This window comes from Arachis duranensis, chromosome 5 (assembly GCF_000817695.3).
Source record: "Arachis duranensis cultivar V14167 chromosome 5, aradu.V14167.gnm2.J7QH, whole genome shotgun sequence".
Lineage (NCBI taxonomy): Eukaryota > Viridiplantae > Streptophyta > Magnoliopsida > Fabales > Fabaceae > Arachis > Arachis duranensis.
Window position 1 is genome coordinate 105,683,880 of NC_029776.3, and position 23,033 is coordinate 105,706,912.

The window sequence follows — 23,033 nt, forward strand, 5'->3', positions numbered from 1 at the left end:
TCTGCTGCTTTGGCCACTGCATGCGCTAGCCGATTCCCGTTCCTGGGGGTCCAAGTTATTCCCTTCTCAGGTAGACTTTCCATTAAAATATGAATGTCTTGGATTATGGCCAACGCCTCACCTAAAGCTGTGTTAGATTTAATTGCTTGAACTAGCTTTAAGTTGTCAGATTCTATTAGAGTTCTGCCTATTTGTAGATTATTTACTATGATCAGTGCTTGTCTTATAGCCTGAGCTTCTGCAATAATACTTGATTTGGCCTGAATTTTACCTGAGAAGCCTAATATGATCCTCCCCTTATGATCTCTGATTACCACAGATATTGCACCTCTTCCAGTATCCTTCCTGAAGGCTGCGTCAACGTTTGCTTTCAACCAGTTCTCAGGGGGAGGTCTCCAATTCAGCAGGTTAGTTTTGCTCCTATTTACTTCTATTTTCTGTGTCTGCTATTTCTCTGCTAGTTTCCAGTATGTTGCCTCTAGTGCTATTGCCCTGCAAATTGTCCATCTAGGATTTACCTGCTGTTGTTGAAATATCTTGTTGTTCCTCGTTTTCCATATTTCCCACATGAGAAATCCTAGTTTGCTTATTCTCCTCTCCTGGTCCCCTCCACCACCTGCTCTCAATTTCTTGATGCATTCGACCATCCAATTACCGATTGAGGTAACTGTCTCTTTTGTTGGGATCCATTGGCATTCCGCTCCGAACCATGTTGCCCTGGCCCAATCGCATAGTAGTAGTGCATGTTCTACTGTCTCTGAGCTTTTTAAACATATTTGACAGATTGGATCTGATGCCATTTTTCTTTTGTATAAGTTAGAGCCTACTGGTAATATATCATGACATGCTTTCCATATAAACATTCTAATCTTCTGCGGGACTTCCATTCTCCACACCTCCTTCCATATCTCTCTTTTATCTTCACTCGTTGATGGATTTCCAAATTTTATTCCCTGCCCAACTCTCCTTGCAGCATAATATCCAGTTCTTATTGAGTAGTTTCCATCTTCCCTCCATGGCCAATACAAGTTATCCTCTCTGTTTATTGCGCTAACTGGGGTGCTAAGGATCTCATTGCAGATTTCTTGGGAGAATTTGCTTTCAATCTTCCTTTTGTTCCACCCTTCCCCACTTACAATAAGATCCTTTACCCTCACATCATCTGTGCTGTTTATATTCAGAGGCCCGCTCCTTCCAGCAATCCAATTATCTTTCCAAATGCTGACTTTGGAACCGTCTCCTATGCTCCATTTTGCGTTTTCTCTTAGTAGCTCTCTTCCATGTAGTATGCTTTTCCAGACCCATGAGGCGCCCTTTTTACCCTTCGCTGTCCAAAAGTTGCCGCCCGAAAAGTAAATCGATTTCAGTATTTGTACCCAGATTGCATTCGGGTTCTTCAATGCTCTCCATGCTTGTTTTGCAAGGTAGGCAGTATTTTGCTTTTCCAGGTCCTTGAACCCCAGCCCCCCATCTCTCTTACTCTCAGTAATGCTGTCCCATTTCTTCCAATGGATGCCCCGTTCCTTCCCCGATGCTGCCCACCAGAATCTTGCTACCTTAGCACAAATCCTCCTGCAAAAACTCTTAGGGAACTTTAACGTCGAAAATAATGTAGAATTGATGCGAACATGAACTCTGATTCGGGTCAGCAAATCAACTCAATGGAGGGCCCAAGTGAAAACCCAGCTGATGTACCTGCCGAAGAGGGGCGAGAAGCAGCAAGTCCAATTAGAAACAGGAGCGTGAGAAAGGCCCCATGTTGGGCCAGGGACTATCAAATGGGAAAGTGAGTGTGGGTGCACAATAGAAGGGGATGGAGAGTTAGTTAGAACACTAGGAGAATATAGTGGGAGGTGAGGTATAGTGGGAGGCAAAAAAAAAGGATTAAGTCTGTTACGGGTGGAGTTTATTCTCCCTGAACTCAAAGGCAGGGAATTGAGACATATATCTACATTTCAGAATTAATACACCATTTTTCTTCTCTTTTAATCAAATTTTACATTGATTTCTCTTTACTGCTATATTCTTGTGCAACATTTGGTGCTTTCATTGAGAGGTGTTGCGATGGACACTGGAACTCCCCTCTCCCGATTGGAAGACGTATGCAAGCAAAATCGGTCTGAGATCGCCGCGTTGCAACGAAACCATATAGAGACGATGTCGCAACTCTCCGGCACTCAGGAATGGATCGGATCGGTTGAGTCCTCCATGAAAAATATTGAAAAGATGTTGCGTGAGACTCTGAAGCTGAAGCAGGCAGTCCCGGAGCAGGGGACCAACAATAATTTTTCTGAGTTCACAAGTGAATCCCAATCGAGCTACTGGCCGAAAAGAGTGAAGACGGAGCTGCCTATGTTTGACAGTGAAGGTGTAGAAGAGTGGACGTTCCGAGCTCGTGAGTACTTCGAGCTTTATGCGGTGCCTGAAGCGTGGAGGGTAAGAATGCTTTCATTTCATTTGACTGGCGCTGCCTATACTTGGTATTGTTGGTGTGTGAACAATGCCATTAACCACACATGGGAGAGTTTTTTGGAAGCTCTTTGTACCAGGTTCGGCAAGAGCTTGTTCCATGATCCCAAGGCTGCCTTGAAGGAGCTTAAGCAGACAACAACGGTGGCTGCATATCAGCATAAGTTCGAGGAGCTCTCGAACCAGGTGACGGGGTTAAGCGAGGAGTGGGTGATCTCGTTGTTTGTCGCCAGTTTATCGGAACCGTTGAAATGCGAATTGATGTTAGCCAAGCCTAGATCATATGTTGATGCTGTCTCGTTGGCTAAACTCCATGAGCAGAAGAACTTGGCCTGCTCTGTGAATTTGAGACCACAAGGGTACCGCAACCTTGGAGGCGCCCCCACCAGCCCTCTCAGTTCCTCAAGGTCAGCGCCCATACGGCCACCAAGCATTACTCCGTCAGTCATGGGAAGCGGCACCACAACGGAGAAAGCAACCACCCCAATCCACAAGCGTCTCTCGGCTGCAGAAATCAAACAGAGACGAGATAAGGGCCTATGTTACTATTGTGATGAGAGATATTCGATGGGGCACAAGTGCAAGTCTACCTTCCTACTACTGGTCGGAGAAGAGGAGATGGAGGAATTGACGAGGGAGCGACCGGGGATAGATGAGAGTGAGGATACTGATCCTTTTGCGTCGGGTCCAGGGGGAGGAGAGACGGTGGAGATTAGCTTCAATGCTATGGTTGGCACTTACCATCTGGAGACCATTAGAATAGCTGGAACATGTGGCGGTCAGCCTGTTATGGTGTTGATAGATGGTGGGAGCACCCATAACTTCATGAAGGAATCCACTGCCAAGAAGTTACAATTAGCTTTGACCCCGGTGCATCAATTAAATGTATATATAGGCAATGGGGAGTGCATTGGGTGTGCTTCAAAATGTAGCGATGTACCACTACACATGCAAGGCTATGGGTTTCGCTTAGAGACATTCATCCTAGATATCAAAGGAGCGGATATTGTGTTAGGGGCTCAGTGGCTAATGCAATTGGGCGATGTCACTATGAATTATATGAATTTGACTATGTCCTTTAAGGTTGGGGAACTTACGGTCAAGTTGCAGGGAGAAAGGTTGTTTCATCCTGGTGCGGTGGGCACCCGAGCTCTTAATAAGATGGTATCCGCAGATGTCATCGCATCCTTCTTACACTTACGGATGATTGACCCTGCCCCTGTACTTGCACCAAATCAAGCAGAGCAAGATGAGAATGTAAAGTTGTTATTGCATGAATTTAAGGAGGTGTTCCAAGAGCCGGAAGACTTACCTCCTCAAAGAGACATTGAGCATCAAATACATCTGCAGCCAGGAGCTAATCCGGTTAACGTGCGCCCCTACCGTTACCCTCATTACCAAAAGGAAGAGATTGAGAAGTTGGTTGAGGAAATGCTGCAAGCAGGAGTGATCAGAGAAAGCCATAGTGCTTTCTCTAGCCCAGTGTTATTGGTGCGCAAGAAGGATGGCAGCTGGCGTTTTTGTGTGGACTATCGCGCTCTCAATGCCATCACCATCAAAGATAAGTACCCTATTCCAACCATTGATGAATTTTTAGATGAGCTTTATGGTGCTGCTTATTTCTCCAAGATTGACTTACACTCCGGTTATCACCAAATTAGGGTGCGAGAGGAAGATATACACAAGACAGCGTTTCGCACGCACTTGGGACACTATGAATTCTTGGTCATGCCTTTCGGTCTCACAAACGCCCCCTATACCTTCCAAGCAACAATGAATAGAGTATTTGGCCCCTATCTCCGAAAGTTCATTGCTGTTTTTTTCGATGACATTCTTGTTTACAGCCGAACAAGAAAGGACCATCTCCACCACCTATGGACAGCCTTGGGTGTCTTACTTCAACACCAATTTGTCGCCAAGCTCTCTAAGTGCACATTCTGCCAGCCGCAGGTAGAGTATCTTGGTCATGTAGTGAATGGGGAAGGAGTTCAAGTTGATGCCTCCAAAATTAAAGTAATTTTGGAGTGGCCCAGGCCCTCAACCTTGAAGCAGCTCAGAGGCTTCCTGGGGCTTACCGGGTACTACAGGCGGTTTGTAGCTAAGTATGCACACCTCGCAGCACCCCTTACAGAGTTGTTAAAGAAAAACAGTTTCGCTTGGACAAAGGAGGCTGAAGTTGCTTTCGAAACCTTGAAGAAAGCTCTCACTCATACCCCTGTCCTAACCTTGCCAGATTTTTCGTTACCATTCACAGTTAAGACTGATGCTTCTGCTCATGGAATAGGTGCTGTTTTATCACAGCAAGGTCACCCAATTGCATACTTTAGTAAGAAATTAAATAGTAGATTAAAGATGGCTTCAGCGTATGTGAGGGAGCTCTACGCTATTACTCAAGCTGTGGCCAAGTGGCGGCATTACTTATTGGGGCGTCGTTTCTGCATTAAGACAGATCATCAGGGTTTGCGAGAATTAATGAACCAGGTGGTGTTGACCCCTGACCAACAATTTTACCTCACTAAGTTGTTGGGGTATGATTTTGAGGTGGTGTATCGTTCTGGCAAGACCAACTTGGCCGCAGATGCTCTTTCAAGACAGGATGAGGAGGAACTTCTTAACACTGATGTAGAGTTCCAGGCTTCCTCCACAGTTCAATCTTCATTGATTCCGACCTTGCTACGTGCTACTGCCGAGGACCAAGAATCTCAGCTGCTAATTGCGCAATATAATCAAGGCACCTTACCTGCTGATTTCATCCTTCAAGAAGGGCTTTTGGTTTATCGTGGGAGGATTTGGGTCCCTGATTTTGAAGGTCTACGGGTCAAATTGCTCCAAGAATTCCACCTTACTCCTATGGCTGGCCACCAGGGAGAACTCAAGACATTTAAAGCATTGGGCAGCATCTTTTTCTGGCCGGGAATGCGCCGGGACATTCACAAATTCATCAGGGAGTGCAACACCTGTCAAACAACCAAATACTGCCCATCCAAGACTCAGGGACTTCTTCAACCGTTACCGGTACCAAAAGGACCATGGATGGAGCTTTCCATGGACTTCATTGTTCATCTTCCTAAATCTGTCGGCTATTCAGCCATCATTGTGGTAGTGGACCGCTTTAGCAAGACAGCCCACTTTGCAGCTTTGCGTCCTGGCTTTACTGCTGCATCTGTTGCTAAGGTCTTCATTGCTTTCGTGGTCAAGCTACATGGATTTCCTGCTGTCATTGTCTCAGACCGCGATCCCATTTTTCTCAGCTGATTTTGGCGGAGCTTGTTGGAGCATAGCGGAACTAAACTACACTATAGTACAGCTTATCATCCTCAGAGCGATGGTCAAACGGAAGTCACAAATCGTTCCTTGGAGCAGTATTTACGGGCATTCACCCATTCGCGACCACAAAGTTGGGTTACCTTCCTGCCTTGGGCTGAATTCTGCTACAATAGTTCATTTCATTCTGCAATCCAAATGACACCCCATGAAGCATTGCACGGATTTCCAATGAACCTTCCACCGGGTTATATCTCATGGGCTTCTCCAGTACTGGAAGTGGATCAGTTTTTGCGCACTAGAGAGATCCTTAACGATGAATTGGGATTTTATCTGCATCAAGCAAGGCAGAGAATGAAGAAACAAGCAGATAAAAATCGCAGAGATAAAGAGTTCAAGGAGGGTGATTGGGTTTTATTGAAGCTTAAACCGTACCGGCAGATTTCACTCTTCCTCAAGGAGCACCCGAAGTTAGGACGACGATTTGTCGGCCCTTACCGTGTGCAGCGGCGAATTGGGAAGCTCGCATATCGATTGGAGTTGTCAGAGGGGAGCACTATCCACCCGGTCTTCCATGTCTCTATGTTGAAAGAATATCATGGGGAACCCCCAACGGGAAGCCCGGCGTTGGCAGCGACACCCACGACCTTCCAGCCCCTCCCAACTGCGATTATCGGATGTCGCATTGTTATGCGAGGGGGAGTGCCCTTCGAACAGGTGCTGGTGGACTGGGCAGGGACACCTCACGAAGAGACCGCTTGGGTAGACAAGGATGAACTCCAACGCTTGTTCCCAGATGTTGACCTTGAGGACAAGGTCCTTGTCGGACAGGGGATAGTTGATGCGAACATGAACTCTGATTCGGGTCAGCAAACCAACTCAATGGAGGGCCCAAGTGAAAACCCAGCTGATGTACCTGCCGAAGAGGGGCGAGAAACAGCAAGTCCAATTAGAAACAGGAGGGTGAGAAAGGCTCCATGTTGGGCCAGGGACTATCAAATGGGAAAGTGAGTGTGGGTGCACAATAGAAGGGGATGGAGAGTTAGTTAGAACACTAGGAGAATATAGTGGGAGGTGAGGTATAGTGGGAGGCAAAAAAAAGGATTAAGTCTGTTACGGGTGGAGTTTATTCTCCCTGAACTCAAAGGCAGGGAATTGAGACATATATCTACATTTCAGAATTAATACACTATTTTTCTTCTCTTTTAATCAAATTTTACATTGATTTCTCTTTACTGCTATATTCTTGTGCAACAAGAATGGAGAGTGTATTTAGGCCGTCTATCATTAATAATAATTTTTTTTTTCAAGTGTTGATTGCGATTTTTCAGGAGTACATCGTCAACTAAATCAGCCATATTAATTAAACCGGATTTATATGTCAATATTATCTACCAAAAAAAAGGGTCAATATTGGTTGCTTGTCACAATTGATTATAATTATCACAAAATAGATATTTATTTTGTTTTACTCGTGGTGAACCACTATTGTAAAATATTTTAGATATTTTTTCAATACTATTATTCATATACTAAATATTTCACATATTCATATAAAAATAAGTTGTTATTAATTAATTAATTAATTAATTAATTAATTAATTAATTATTGATGTTATTTTTTATTAACAAAACCAATGAAAATGTGCATTGATTGTTAAAAAAATACTGGTATTAAAACCCGGTCTTCAGGAATTCTTTTATTATATATTCAAAAACAAATTTATCAAGGATTCAACGTGTTGTTTACTTAGCTTGTTTTGCATTTAAATTAAAGATAATAAATCTGTGTTGTTTTCAGATTAGTTTGAAATTTTTGTGTTGCTGATGACATGTTACGTGCTAAGCATGTTTATCTCTTCCATAAAATCTCAAGAATATATTTTTAGTGATAGTTTTAATTTTATTTTAAGTCTTATAAGATGATATATAAATATTATAGAATTATATGTTATAAATAGCTATTTAAAATTAATAATAAAACTTATTTTTTTGATATTTAGTTTTAATTTAGTTAAATTTTTATATTATTTTTAACTATTTTATTAACATAATTATACGAACGACAAAATTTTATTAGTTCTCCATTAAAATAATATCGTATCTCTAAGATAATATCAATTTTATTTTATCAATCAATTTTAATATAAATTTTAATTTTAAGTCAATTTATTTTTTAAAAATATAAAAAATAATACTCTAGAAAAAACATTCCATTAAAGATGCTTTAAGTTACTAAATCCAAACCTAAAATCAAGGGATCCAAAAGGTTATAAACAGCAGCCAATTCAGTGCATGTTGTAATGATATTGACATAATTGAATCCATTGACTTGGCATCTTGTCATCCATCTACTTCAAACTATCTTCACCTTTTAATATTCTTGCTAGCTATGTCTGATTGTCTATAGTGTCCATCTTTTTTTTTAATTATTTTATGTGTTACGAGTTTTGCCCTTTATGCTCCATTTATATTGGACTCTTATGTATTTTACAAGAAAGATATAGCTCCAAAATTTTGTGACCATAGAAGACTACTCCTTTGTCTTTGGTATTCTAAATGTATGTAACTTTGTTTGGAGATTATAACATGACATAAATTTATTTAGAATGAAAATAACGTGATTAAGTGTAATTTACACTGATGTGGTTAAAAAATAATTGAATACTATATACAGTAAAAAATTGATATTGTTGAAGGATAAAACTAAAATTTATTTTTATGTATCGTTTTTGTCCCTAACGTTTTTCTCCTATTTAAGTCCCTAACGTTTCAAAATCGTCTTAATTTTGTCCCGCCGTCAATTCTGTTAATGAGTGTTGGGAGTTCAAATTTCGCCTTGTATATACAGTATCAGACCCTTAGATAGGAGCCTAGATCTGCAACAAATTAATCTTTGACTTATTGGGTTAGGGATTCGTGGAAAAAAAATATATAGTTTACCTAACAAAAAAAATCAATTGATGTATGTTGACAATTTTATGAATGTTGAATGTTCTTGAGTATGCAATTGGAGGAGGTTCTACACTTCTACATCTAAACATGGCTGGCACCTACTCAAAGTTTTTTTGTTTACACTGAATTCACATCCAAATTGTTTAAGTGAGAAAAACAACAACATTATAAGCTTGTTTAAGAATGATGTTAAGTCTTTTCAAAGTTAACAAAATAATATGAATTCTTACCTGTCATATTCCTACCATATATATTTTTATGCAGCTTTGTCTTTTAGCAAAGGACACGTCCTTCTCACAAAAACCATTAATAAGCAGCCGTGATTATCTCAAATCAAATGTGCTTTTGATGTACTTGGATCCTAATTCATCATCTTCCTTTGACTTCAAACCATTTTATGCCTACCATGTGTTCTACTTATTTCCTCAGTAGGTGAAAATTTCTCACATTGGTTCATTTTCTTGGATCATCTTTCAGTCATCAGTGGAAAAGAAGATAACTACTTTTGAAGGTTTGAATTCTCTTTTCTTGTTATGTTTTCTGCATTTTCTGCAGCTTTATTTACTATGATAGTATTTGATCATTCTTGAAATTTTCCTTTTTTATTTGATTTTGATATTGAGAAGTTTTAATAAATTGCTGCTTCATATCTTCATGTGGATTCATGGCTAATAAGAATCCAATTCATTAGATGGGGTATATTGCATTTATGGTTTTAATTTTTAACCAGACTTGATAAATGTTATCACTGTTTCTATGGAAGATTGAAAGGGACAAAAGCTTCATATATCTAACGTTTTAACCATATAATAATGCTTATTGTTGGTCCACTAAATTAATCAGTTATTTTCTGCCACCTTTTTTATTTAAGGAAAAAAAAAATAAAGGACCTTTCCCTGTTTGTTATTATGACTGAACCAGTATCTTAATTAGATGCACACAAATGCATTAGGCATTGCCATTAAGATTTGATTGTATTAGAGTGAATATGTTTACATCATTGGAACATAGTTTCTCTGAGAAAGAAAAGGACACTTTGTGAACTAAGTGGATGATTGTGATCCCATTCATGATTGCAAAGATTTTCAATTTGGCTCAGAATCTTGTGGATGTAACTAAACAAATTTTATACATCTTTTCAGGTCTAGCATGGAAACTAACAAAAAAATTGAATTAGCAGAACAAGGTTCTCCTGAAGTTCCATCACTAATTAAGTATATATCATCAAATGAAGTAGTTGGATTTGATACTGGTGATGCTCAACTTCCAAGCCCATCTACCAAAGTAAGACATATTTAGCTCCTTTCGGTGTGGTTCACAGAAGGATTTTGCGTTCCTGGGAGTGCGAAAGCATTCTGCGAACCACACACACCCTCTGTACTTTTTCAAATCTCGTTTATAATCTCGGATTTATGTTCAAAATCCAATTGATTGAATTTTGAATGTTGCAACAGGAAAGTGAATTAACATCAATAGAAAGACAAGGTGATGAAGCTGTGGTGATCAACCACCAAAGGAAGCAATCTGTTTCAATCAGCATGCCACTAACCTGTGAAGAGGTTCTGCCACATGAAACCAACATGGTTTTCTTCAGTGATGAAGCTGGTAGAGAAGGTGTTCCGATTTCTGCAGTTGATGCAGATTCTAAGTCTCCACAGCAATCAAAATATTACTCTCAACCAATGCCAAAGGCCTATGTGCACCCTACTGATTCATCACCTCATGGAGCAGAAATTCCAAACCATCCTGGCATCAGAGCCTTCAGGGATAAGAGATTTGATTCCTTCAAAACATGGTCTGGAACACTTGAGAGACAGATATCAATGCTTAGAGGGAAGTCACCCAGACATACCAGAGAAGAAGAAAACAATAATAACAACAACAACAACAATGTCAGGAACACTGAAAGGCCTGTACCGGTTGATCGATATTTCGATGCATTGGAAGGACCAGAATTGGAAACACTAAGGGTATGTATGTGGTAGCCTTCTTCCACATCCAAAACAGTTATTAAAAAGTCCAATTTTGGGTAATCTGAAATTAGCCATTATATTTCATACATAATAGACTTGTGATGCAAGAAAATCTAGACTTAAATTTACTTTGCACAAGTGAACAAGATACTATTTAACTCATTGAAGGTCTAAATAATTTACTTATTATGGATTGGTTCTAACTTCTAACATGCTATCTTGTTTTCCTGCTCCAACAGTCTTCAGAAGAGATACTGCTTCCTCAGGACAGCAAATGGCCATTTCTTCTTCGATTTCCTGTCTCGGCTATCGGTATCTGTCTTGGAGTTAGCAGCCAAGCAATTCTCTGGAAAACACTTGCAAGTTCTCCATCCACTGAGTTTCTTCACTTAAGCCTCAGAATAAACTTAGTCCTTTGGTTCATCTCCATTGCTCTTGTTATTACTATCTTCACCACATATCTTTTCAAGATAATTCTCTACTTTGAAGCAGTTCGTCGCGAGTACTACCATCCGATCCGTGTTAACTTCTTCTTTGCACCCTGGATAGCCCTTTTGTTCTTGGCTCTTGGTGTTCCACCATCAATCACAAAGAACCTTCACCATTCACTTTGGTACATTCTAATGACACCAATTTTCTGCCTTGAGCTTAAGATCTATGGACAGTGGATGTCTGGAGGCCAAAGGAGGCTATCAAAGGTTGCAAACCCATCAAACCATCTTTCAGTTGTTGGAAACTTTGTTGGAGCATTGCTTGGTGCAACAATGGGACTGAAAGAAGGGCCTATTTTCTTCTTTGCTATTGGTTTGGCTCATTACACTGTCTTGTTTGTGACTCTCTATCAGAGACTTCCAACAAATGAGACACTCCCTAAGGAGTTGCATCCAGTGTTCTTTCTGTTTGTGGCTGCACCTAGTGTTGCTTCAATGGCTTGGGCTAAGATTCAGGGCTCTTTTGATTATGGATCAAGGATTGCTTATTTCATTGCCATGTTCCTTTATTTCTCACTGGTTAGTTTAATTTTTCTTCTCACATTTGATGATTAAATATGCATATTAATCATGAAATTGCAAAGGTGCTTTATCTAGTCCCATAAATTTCAAAATTACCAATTTAGATTACATTTTGCAAATCAATTTAGTCTTATTAGAGAGTCAACCATAAGTCAATTATTACTGTTTTACTAACGTGTCATGTTACGTTATGTTGACTGGTGACGTGGCATGTCAAAGGAAATATTATGTAACGACGAGTAATAGTTGATTGTCCAAAACTAAAAATGTTCCAAAAAATGTAACTTTAGGACCAAATTGAACTTTTCTAGCATAATGAAACCAAACCTTTTCACATCAAACACTTTAATTTTAGTACTTTTTTTTATTTCTAGCTTAAAAATCTCTTATTAATTAGTTTCATGATCCTATGATTTTGCAGGCTGTACGGATCAATTTTTTCAGAGGCTTCCAGTATGTTGATCCATCTTCTTCCATATATCTCTTATTGGTTATGAACTTTCTGACTAAAGTATCTGATATATATATATTTATGCGATTTTTGATTATGCAGATTCTCACTTTCATGGTGGGCCTATACATTTCCAATGACTGGTGCAGCAATTGCAACGATAAAATACTCAAATGAGATCACAAATGTTTTCACAAAAACAATGTGTGTAATACTAAGTATCATCTCTACATTGGTGGTAACAGCACTTGTTGTAACAACCATGTTGCGTGCATTTGTGTTCAAGGATCTGTTTCCCAATGACATAGCCATTGCCATAAGTGACAGAAAGAGAAAACCCCACCATCATCATCATCATAGGAAATGGTTTCATCTTGGGCATGGAACCCATGACACTAAAGAGATTGAGAATTACTTGAAGTTTGTGGATTCAGATAAAATTGATATAGAAGCTTCAACAACACTTCATCCCTCTAATAGCACAGAGGATTCTTCATCACCATCTATCTGAGGATGATATGGTACTAAGTTCTTCATAAGAATAATAAAATCATGAGGATAGTTACACATGTGAGGAGCATAATAATTAAGAGTTTTGATTATTGTTCCAGTGACCATGTATGTTAGAATATGTGAAGGTTTGTATATGAAGATTGAAGTACTGAATTTTGTAGCAAAGGTTTGTGTGATTGTAATATATTTGAGAACCACTATAAAAAATGAGTACTTAATTATAATAATAATACAATGATCCTACAGTATATAGTCTAATTAATATAAGGTATAAAAAATTAAAAATATAACAGTAATGTATGTGATTTGTGAATGTGATCAACAAAAGATAAATAATGGTCTTGCATGCATTATTTATCCTTTCTTATGTTACCATATAATATATAACATTGAAATAAAGGAGATCTCAGTTTATTTCAAAAAAATGATTATAAGTTCAACAACAACATGCAAAGTCCTCACCCAACAGAACCTCCATTTATGGTATCCACCTCCAAATTAACATTGTGCAACACCACAATAAACCACCAATCTAAATTAATCCTTACATTTTTATTATTGCGGCCAAACCCAAATTAGAGGGCCAATTAGTATGAAATCGTTTAAACTAGATTAGATTTTTGAACAGATCTATTAAAACATTTAAAAAAGTCTCTAAAGATGTGTTTGGAAAGGAGACTGATACGAGAGACACATACTAAATTAAGTCTTTGTACTGAATTAAGCTATATCTTAGTATCATATTTGATTTAAGATAAATATAGAGATTGAGGAATATATTTAAAATTTGAAAAGTTAAATGATGGTATTTTTTGAAAAAAATGTTATTAAAGTTTCAGTTTTCGTTCCTATAAATTTCAGTCTCCTGTCTCTCTACTTTTTAGAGGTACTGAAACGACTGAAATTTTGTATCTCGCGATTAAAGTTTTAGTTTCAGTTTCTAATCATCAAACACAATAATCAGTTTCTATATTTTTATGCATTTAATATTTTAAAAGTATATTGGTAATATAAAAAAATAAATACTTTAACAAAAGCTTTTTACTTTTGCTTACTTTAACAGATGATATCTTAAGGCACGTTTTAACCAGACCTCATTTTCTTTAAAAGTTTTTGGCAATGCCAATTTTGTAATTATACATTGCTTTACATGTGTTTTTTTCTTTTTTTTTTCTATATATATTTTTCGTGTGAGATAAGATAACTATTATTAAAATGTAGGTAAAAAATATGTGTATTCTTGTTGTATTTTGTCATGAGTCAAATGGTTGAATTAAGTGAATTAATTTTTGTTAAAACATAACACGTTAACCACTAAACTCACATTTTTTTTTCCCAACTTGCATGATCTATCTATATATTGATCTAGCTAATTAACACATATGGATTGAGTCTCACGTGTATCATAGGTCTCAAAGAAGATAAATTAAATTAAATGATTGAGATTGTTGGTGAATGCAAAATGAGAAAAGAAACCATCTTCACCCAAAACTGCAGCTTTTTGGTTTGCTTCTGATCCGACTCTGTTTTATCCCTAACGCCTTTGGCCACTTCTCTCCAACTCATAGGCCATTTGCTTTGAGGTTTCTTGGTTCTAATAAGGCCTCAAATGTGTTCAATATATAACACCGCGTGTTTTGGATGCAACAACTGCGAATTGAAGAAAAGAATTGCAGCTGGGAAGCAATGATGAATGCAAGGAAGCAGAAGAAGTAGGCATCTAAAACAGGGGAAAAACAGAGTTTTTGTGGCTTAAGCATATGCAAGAGCGAATGTAAGATAAATGTTATGCAACCATGTCACATGCATGACTGTGATGCATCTGAAACAATGATTGCTTAATATCTTCCCATCTTCCTACTTAGCTGAATTCAGTTAAGCCATGTTGAACTGCTAGTCAAGTTTCTCAAGAAAATTCATTGCCATGCAAAAATGATTTGATGACCGTTATCCCATGAAAAATATAAAATAGATATCATATTCTCTTGTCTAAACCAAATACATTACAATACTGATTGGTAACTGGTAGTTACAATTCACAAATACAAACTGATAATCTATAAGTAACACTCACTAGTACTTAGTTACAAATACACAACTCATATTTAATTTACTTTTAAAGTTTCCCACACTCACTTCATGAACGACTTAGTTTTATCGATCGCTTGAAAGTAGTACTTCTGCATTATTTGCTTCCTGACTAGAATGATGTCCGCACATGGTCTCCGGTCCGCTATCAGTGAAAAGATAAGAAACCATTAACATCATTCAAAGTCCATAGGTTGAACAATATCTCATATCAACAAAAATTGAAGAAATAAGATCAACTTGAAATAAATAAAAAAGAAGGTATTACCAATCAAGCTAGTAGTTGCTGCATTTATCACCACCGTTGTCACCTTGGCATAACTTTTTCTGTTATGTTGTTCAAGAACCGGAAGTAAGCATATCTCCATGAGCGATTGAAGAGGATAGTGCCAAAGATCCCCCAGAATCCCACAAAGAATCCCAATCCCATGCTTGCAAAGAATGCTTGAATAAAACCATCATTCTCATCTTGGCTTTTAACCACAGATTCTTGATGCCGTTCTTTTACAAAACACAGCTTTTCAAGAGGTAGCCCACAAAGACCTTGATTTTCTTCGTAGCTTGAGGCATTGAAACTCTGCAACTGTGTGCCAGTTGGAATTTGTCCAGACAAATTATTATGTGATAGATCCAACACTGAGAGAAAATCAATTTGCGCAAGACTAGAAGGAATGGAGCCAAATAAATGGTTTCTTGACAAATCAAGAGACTCCAATGATAACAACCTTCCAATTCCTGAAGGAATTTTTCCTGTCAAGTTATTTCTTGATAAATTCAATGAAACTAGCTCCACCAAATTCTCAAGCTCTGATGGAATGTCTCCAGACAAGTGATTACTTGAGAGATCAATACCTTTTAGAAGTAACTTATTATTGTTGAAATTGTGTTCTGCACCTTTCCACATCAACAAAGCAATTATATCATAATTATACATCTCGCTTCCACCATTGTGGTGGACAGTATAATAATGATAATAATAGGAATCTGTTAAGAACCTTTCTTGGGTCGTCATTGCAGTGAAGTTAATGAAACATTTGGGAATTGGGCCCCACAGCTGATTAACCGAGAGATCCAAGAAGCTAATGCCATTTAGAAAACAAAGAGATGATGGTATACTTCCAAAAAAGTGATTTTTCCGCAAGCTTAACATTTGCAGTTGTTGTAAGCCGCTTCCAATCCAAGAAGGAATGATTCCTGATAATTTGTTCTCTCCTGCATCCAGCATCACTAAATTGTCGCAATGCTTCATCGAAAAAGGAAGCTCCCCCGTCAAGCTATTGTTTCTCAATATCAATACACTAAGCTCAAGAACTGATCCCATTGAAGTGGGGACTTGTCCAGAAAAATTATTGTTACTCACATCTATATAAGCTAATGATTTAAAATTCTCCCAACAATCAGGGATTAGACCAGATAAATAATTGTTTGAAATATCTAATCGGCCTAATCTTTCAGCTGTATCATTGGCACATACAAATGAAGTAACATCTGAAAATTTATTGTTGGACAGATCCAGGGACACAGCTCTTCGTAAAAATAGCGGGATTGAGCCTTCAAATTGATTTGCAGCCAGATATATGAAAGGATATTCCGTAAGCCTCAATGGAAAATCTGGAATTATTCCAGTGAGATTGTTGTACGAAATGTTCATCCTATGTAGCCTTGTTGATAGAGCCCAAAACCACTCTGGAGTGATATCCGAAATTCCAGCATTGGAAATATCAAGTTGCATCAAGTTTTTCTGTGTCTGCAACCATTTTGGAAAATCGGGACCCAACTTGCAATGCTGCAACATTATCACTTGCAACTGAAAAGGTGGAATCCAATCACGATTAATTTCCAAAACAAATGAGTTGCCAGATAAGTCCAAGGACTTCAAGTTAGACAAATTATGAAACAGAGAGTCTGTGATGACCCCTTCCAAAGAGTTTGAGTACATGATCAATGTCTCCAACTGTGACGGAAATTGAATTCCTTCAAGAACCTTCCCATTTAGCTTATTTTCAGACAAATATAAATGTGTTAAAGATGGGAAGATTGAGATGTGAGGCAAAGTTCCGTTGAATTGGTTATCTTGGAGATTCAAATATTGGAGTGAGTATCTTGCGCATCCAGACAAGTGGTGGATTGCAACTGGAAGCTCTGCCGTCAAAGTGTTGTGGGACAAGTCTAATGATGCGAGACTACATGTGTTTCCAAATGACTTTGGAATTCCACCTTCTATAGAGTTCCAACTGATGGACAAAGCCTTTAACTGAGATGGCAACGTGATATTGTCAGGTATTTTCCCTCTTAACTGATTAAAATCAAGGGACAACTCTTTTAAAAATGGAAATATTGAAAGGTCATCAGGTATTAAGCCAGTGATCTGGTTATCTTCCAAATCCAATTCTTGAAGTGAGTGAGTGACACAGCCAGCAGAGAGATTATGAAGAATTGATTCCAAATCTTCAGTCAAATCGCTTTCAAACACCTCCAAAGAAGATAAGGTGCATATATTTGCAAAGGATTTGAAATCCCTGGCCGTGATTTGATAATTAGATATGTGAAGTCGCTCAAGTGATTGCAATGTGATGTCAAAATGATTTGATGTGGCAGGTGTGGAACTCCTTAAGAGGCCGGAAACAAGGTCAAGTTCAAGGTGAAGTTCAACAAGGTTGGAAGTGACATTGGACAACCATTGGAATAACAGGGAAGGAGTGAAGGTGTTATCAAAAAGACGCAAGATTGAAAGAGAATTAGGAAATTTGAACTTGGAAAGTCTTAGTGTTTGTGAAGAGATAAAATGATCTGAAAGTGCACAATTGTATAGGCTGAGTTTTGTTAGTGCGGAGATATTACTGATGGCTTGTATCCAGTTATAGGAATTGTTGAGATTCAATATAGAGAGCAAGTCAAGATGGGTTAAAGAGGTAAGAGTGGATAACCATTGTCCATCATCCTTCATTTTGAGAGAACCACGTGTACCGTCAAGGTAAAGCTCGTGCAAGCTTGAAAGGTTCCCAAGTTGAGATGGTATTATTCCTTGTAAAGCATTTTCCGTTGTAAAGCGTTTCCCCAGAGATCAAGATACTGCAACTTGGACAGATTTCCAAGTTGATAAGGAATTGAACCCTCTAATTCATTCCTATTAAGATTCAAGTATGTTAAATGAGGAAGAGATCCAAATTGAGTTGGAATTCTTCCACCAAAGTGACAAAATGACAAATCAAGATACCTCAAGCTGGTGAGGTTACCAAAGAATTCAGGGATATGGTAATCTCCAAAATAATTGAAACTGAGGTTCAAGTACCTGAGGTGCTGCAATTCCACTAACGAGCTGGGAATCTTACCTCTCAAAAATCGTTCTACATAGGTATATTCATTTTGGATGACGTCACCGTGAAGGTCGAGACTGATTACATGGGAAGTGAGGTTGCTGCAGCGAACACCGTTCCAATGGCAGCAATCACGACCCTTCCACGAAGAGAGAATGCCGTAGTCATCAACCATGGCGGCCTTGAAATGCAGCAGTGCTTGCCTCTCCTGCTCTGCGCACTTCACCACTCCTCCTGCTGCAGTAGCACAAACAAGAAGAAGGTCCACCGTAACAAAGAGTAAAACAACTTCAATCAGAATCAGATTATTCATCCTCATCATGACTACGCTCATCACAAGTGAACTATGAACTCAATAATGTGCCTGTTATAGCACCATATATGGATCCAATATATAGTAGAGGACCTCCATTCGTTGCTATGAATCACTATCACTATCATGTCTCACTAAATTTCCAGAGTATTTGACGTTGCAACTTTTAAATTTCTTGCACCATTTTGCACGGAATGAAGCTACGAGGAGGACCACAATCTTTAGAGTATCTTCCTTGAAGCAACCATGCATTACTATCAAGCATAAGCGAAATTAATTGGGTTCTATAAATCAAGAAGCTAAGTCAAGGTAAATGGCCCCATGTTTGAAGCTTGAACAATGAGGATGATCCATTCTATACTCCAAGCTGCATGCAACTTTGAATTCAATGACACCATTTTCCACAATATGATGTTGATAGCCAATATCCTTGTAAAGAAAGTGTCGTTATTATTTGAATAATTTTACCGATTCCTATTACTTCTATTTGCTCTACAAGTAAAAAAATGAGATCAAAATTTTTATGGATGAATTCTATATCAAATTTGTAACTTAAGATATTTGAACTCTCTTCTATTTTATTTATCTATATAAAAGTTAATATTTATATTTTCTTGCAATTAAAAAATAACATCTCTTCTACTTATTTTATTGCCACATAAGTTCTTTTGTCAAATTGTAACTTTATAGAATTTTAAATTTGTTTTTGTTATTATCCTTCCTCATCTAATAACATTAATTAGCATTATCTTTTAATTAATAATAAATTTAATACCATTATTATTTTATTTTCTAAAAAAATGGTCATAAACCCATAATTATCATCAACAATATAATATCGTCAAGTTGCTTTGACTAGAAATTCTGAAGTGAGTGCATCAACACACAATGAACCTTGAATTATATATCTCTACTCTTGATATCTACAGCTGGGTTTTTATTTATTTTTTACCCTTATTACTACTTATAAATAATACTATACATTAAAATCTTTTTGTTAACTAAATTATTATAACATAATAAAAATCATTTTTGGACTACTAACATTATTCTAAGTTTTATTGTTTAATTTGATTAAACTTGATTTATAAAAAGACTTGAATGTGAAACATTACTATGTTATTTTATATAATTAAGTTTGTACACATCCATTTAATATATTAGATAATACTTTTTACACCTACCTAATTGTTAATGTTGCGGTGTGAAGAGTGTTGAAGTTAGTCTCACATCAAAGAAAATAAGGAAGAGTGAGGAGTTTATAAGATGAGAGACCCATTAATTTATTTTCTTAAAGTTTTGAGTTAAATGTAGTGTTTTTCAAAGCAATTATAAAATTTTTATTAAAATATTGATGAGTTTGGAAAACTCTAATTTAATTTAGTAATTATCAAACATTATTAATGTGATTAATTGCAAGATCATATGTTGATTAAAATAATTTTGCAATGCAGATTTTATAATTGGGCCAATTTTCGGCCTTAGTGTTAATTTGGTGTGACCATCGCTGAAATAAAATTCTGGTTGGGCTCCAAAAAGAAAAGAAAAGTTGCAAGCCCAATATATTTATAAACATTTAGCTTTGATTGAGATATATAAGTAGCATCGGCTGAAATTATGTTTTGATATTGGGCAAGATCTTCTTAATATTGCAAGCCCAATTCAAAGTTAGTGGAAAACCCACTAGCCCGATCCAAATTGAAAGAAAGAAGGAAAGCAAATGTTTTTATCGCTCTATTGCTACCAAGGGATCTCATTCTCTCCTTCAAGTAATGGAATTCAAAATTTTATTAAGGATAGTTAATGCAGACCTTGGAACAATGAGAGAGAAAGTGTGATTGACATGATGGTGATCATCAATGTTACATGCTACTTAACCAAAGGGAAGTAAAAGAAAATCATTTTAATTAAATTATTCAAACACATTTAATAGCTTCTCTTTCCTATTCTCACTTCTCACTTGCTTCTCTTTTGGTCATTACACAGCAAACCATGGAAGTCATGACTAGACATCGAAGAGATGATGAAGCATGCCAAAAGACCGTCAACATGATGGCACGAAAAAGAAAACATAAAAAATATAGTGGTTGATATTCTTATCACTTATGGGAAGATTGTGTGATGAGATCTTAACTTCTCCATACCAAAAATGGATGATGAAAATTTTGGCCATCAAGAAGAAGATCTTTGGGATGACTTGTCTCTGCTTTTGGGTTCACTCATCACAGAAGGTAGCTAGGGTGGCTACGTGAGGAAGGAAGCAAAAGTGGAGCAGATGAAGCTATCATCATCATGAAGCATCAAGGGCCAGAAATTCATCTTGGAGAGCAAGCCAAGGATGAAGCGCTCGGATTGATGAAGACTGATGACTAAGGAAGGACTAGAGGTAATTACATGTTGGTTTTTACATGTGGTTATTTCTTCTCTCTCTATGGCCGAACCGGTTATGTGTGAAGGAAAAGAAGTTAAGCTTGTTTTGTTTGGTTTCAACCTTGGAGACTTCTCCCTATAAGTAAGGGTGAACAGTCAGGGTTTGATTCAAGGAGTAAGAGTGAGAATGCAAGACACAGAGTTCTCAGAGCTACCTAAGCTTACAGATTTTCTTCTCCTTCAATATATTCTGTTTTGTAATTTTTCTGTTTAATTTTGTCATGTCTTGAGTCTCATGGAAAAAGACAAACAGTGAGGTTTGTAAGAAAAAGCCATAGAGTGGAAAAAGGTAGAGAGTGCAAAATTAAAAGAAAAAGCCATAGATGTCCTTAGAGTTCCTTTGTTCATCTATGTTGTGTTTCATGATTCTGTGGAAATCCCCTTGTAAGTTGGGTTAGCACTTTATAGTATGTAATCAAGAAGATTATAGTGAAATTCCATCATTGTTGTGATGGAGACTGGATGTAGGCTGCACTGCACTTAACAGCTGAACCAGGATATATTTGGGTGTAATTTTCTCTCTCTTCTACTCCATTTCTGTCTTTACTGCACAGGAGCTAAAACTGAAAAATATTTCGTGTCAAGTGACGAGACAAAAATAAAAGTCTCGTGGCTAGAGACGAGACAAAAATAAAAAAGTCTCCTCAAAGACCAGTAAGTGTAATTAAACAAAAAGGGGCTAAGATTCAACTCCTCTTTTCTTAGCCATCAAATATCTATCGTATTTTTTTAATCTATAAAAAAATAGTTAGCCGCATGTATGGCACTATGTTTAGTATAAACTAGCACATCGACTTGCCACATTGAATTAATATATATGAATACACAAAATAATAAACATAAAGCATATTTTTTGATATGCAAAGTCAACATCAACATATATGATTTAAAAAAAAATAGGATGTGCATATTATATACTCAGCCATTAAATTTAACTATTATGAATTTATGTATAAATATATTTTTTATTTAATTTATTTTTAATATATATTTTATATTTTAATATATTATATATAAATGAGTATCCACTGTATCGATCAGCCGATCTGAGAATCTTGATTTCTTCAACTAACCAAAACAATAACGGCAGCTTCTTTGTCCAATCTCATGAATCATGCATTAGCATTACCCACTGCACCTCAAATACAAAAGATATTTATATCCATTACAATAGGATAAGGGTACAACATGATTTCTCTACAACTTTGTATTGCTATTTATCCAATGTGTGACTATATATAGTATCAAGTGCTATTTCAAAATAATTATTAGTGCCACACATACTTAATCGTAGTTAGGTGATTGTTTCAGTGCCTTATAAATGGTGTCTAATTTCCCATAAAATGAGTATGCATGAACCTTCGGAAATTGCTTTCAGGCGTCTTGGTTCTAATAGGTCCCCAAATGTGTTCACTATAACACCGCATGTTTTGGATGCAACAACTGCGAATTGAAGAAAAGAATTGTAGGTTTTTGGATGCAATAAGGTGATGAATATTATCATTGAGTTGTGTTTAAGATCTTGTCTATGGTGGGCAAGTGATGAACCACAACAAGTGAATTGAAGTAGCATGCATGCTGGGAAGCAATGATGAATGCATGGAAGAAGAAGTAAATGATTATGGCTTCAATGGTGTAGGTTTTGGAGATGGATAGCAGGGATTCGAACGAGAAATCTACAATAAGTGAGCATGCGTTTGCATAGCTCTACTGTGGGGATTGTATGTCCTATAATCACTCCAAAATTTATACTAAAATTTTCTTTTCTATAATTACTAACGCTTGATTCTAAAAGAAATCTTAAGTGAAAAATAAATAGTTAAAAAAGAGATCATCCAACAAATAAAATTGTTAAAAAGCAAATTAAGAGCTTAAAAGAAACTGCGGATACGAGCACTCGTTACACCTAATAGTTGTAGATGTTCAAAACAGGGCAAAAACAGAATTCTTGTGACTTAGAGCAAATGTGAGATAAATGGTATACAATCAAATGCACCAAACTTCAAAACAACTATGTCACATGAATGACTGTGATGCACCTGAAACAATGATTGCTTAACATCAGCCCATTTTTCTACTTAGCTGAATTCAGTTAAGCCATATTGAACTGCTAGTCAAGCTTCTCAAAAAAATTTATTGCCATGCAAAAATGATTTGATGACCATTATCCCATAAAAAAATATAAATTAAATATTATATTCTCTTGTCTAAACTAAATATATCGCAATATTAATTAGTAATTGTTGG

General features: G+C 37.1%; 3 protein-coding genes across 3 annotated transcripts; 1 reads left to right on the forward strand and 2 right to left on the reverse strand.

Moving 5' to 3' along the window:
- Positions 1–8,782: 8,782 nt before the first annotated feature.
- Positions 8,783–12,831, forward strand: LOC107491079 (S-type anion channel SLAH2). The gene is made up of 6 exons (XM_016111841.3): positions 8,783–9,199; positions 9,831–9,972; positions 10,143–10,658; positions 10,901–11,671; positions 12,096–12,127; positions 12,228–12,831. The coding sequence occupies exons 2-6, from the start codon at positions 9,838–9,840 to the stop codon at positions 12,634–12,636; spliced, it is 1,863 nt and encodes a 620-aa protein (XP_015967327.1). The 5' UTR covers positions 8,783–9,199; positions 9,831–9,837; the 3' UTR covers positions 12,637–12,831.
- A 1,656-nt stretch (positions 12,832–14,487) lies between these two features.
- On the reverse strand, positions 14,488–17,761 carry LOC107490837 (receptor-like protein EIX2). The gene is made up of 2 exons (XM_021144031.2): positions 14,995–17,761; positions 14,488–14,871 (listed from the first exon to the last, which is right to left on the reverse strand). Exon 1 carries the CDS (start codon positions 17,671–17,673, stop codon positions 15,034–15,036), a length of 2,640 nt encoding a protein of 879 aa, XP_020999690.1. The 5' UTR covers positions 17,674–17,761; the 3' UTR covers positions 14,488–14,871; positions 14,995–15,033.
- Positions 17,745–18,365, reverse strand: LOC107490836 (receptor-like protein 34). The gene has a single exon (XM_016111654.1). It carries the CDS (start codon positions 18,363–18,365, stop codon positions 17,745–17,747), a length of 621 nt encoding a protein of 206 aa, XP_015967140.1.
- Between the last annotated feature and the right edge of the window lie 4,668 nt (positions 18,366–23,033).

Bases quoted from the DNA above. Each gene is read 5' to 3' on its own strand.
- LOC107490837 (XM_021144031.2), bottom strand. From the start codon at position 17,673: ATGAAGGATGATGGACAATGGTTATCCACTCTTACCTCTTTAACCCAT.
- LOC107491079 (XM_016111841.3), top strand. From the start codon at position 9,838: ATGGAAACTAACAAAAAAATTGAATTAGCAGAACAAGGTTCTCCTGAA. The intron at 11,672-12,095 runs GTTAGTTTAATT...ATGATTTTGCAG, and splicing joins TGTTCCTTTATTTCTCACTG to GCTGTACGGATCAATTTTTT. The intron at 12,128-12,227 runs GTATGTTGATCC...TTGATTATGCAG, and splicing joins AATTTTTTCAGAGGCTTCCA to ATTCTCACTTTCATGGTGGG.
- LOC107490836 (XM_016111654.1), bottom strand. From the start codon at position 18,365: ATGATGAGGATGAATAATCTGATTCTGATTGAAGTTGTTTTACTCTTT.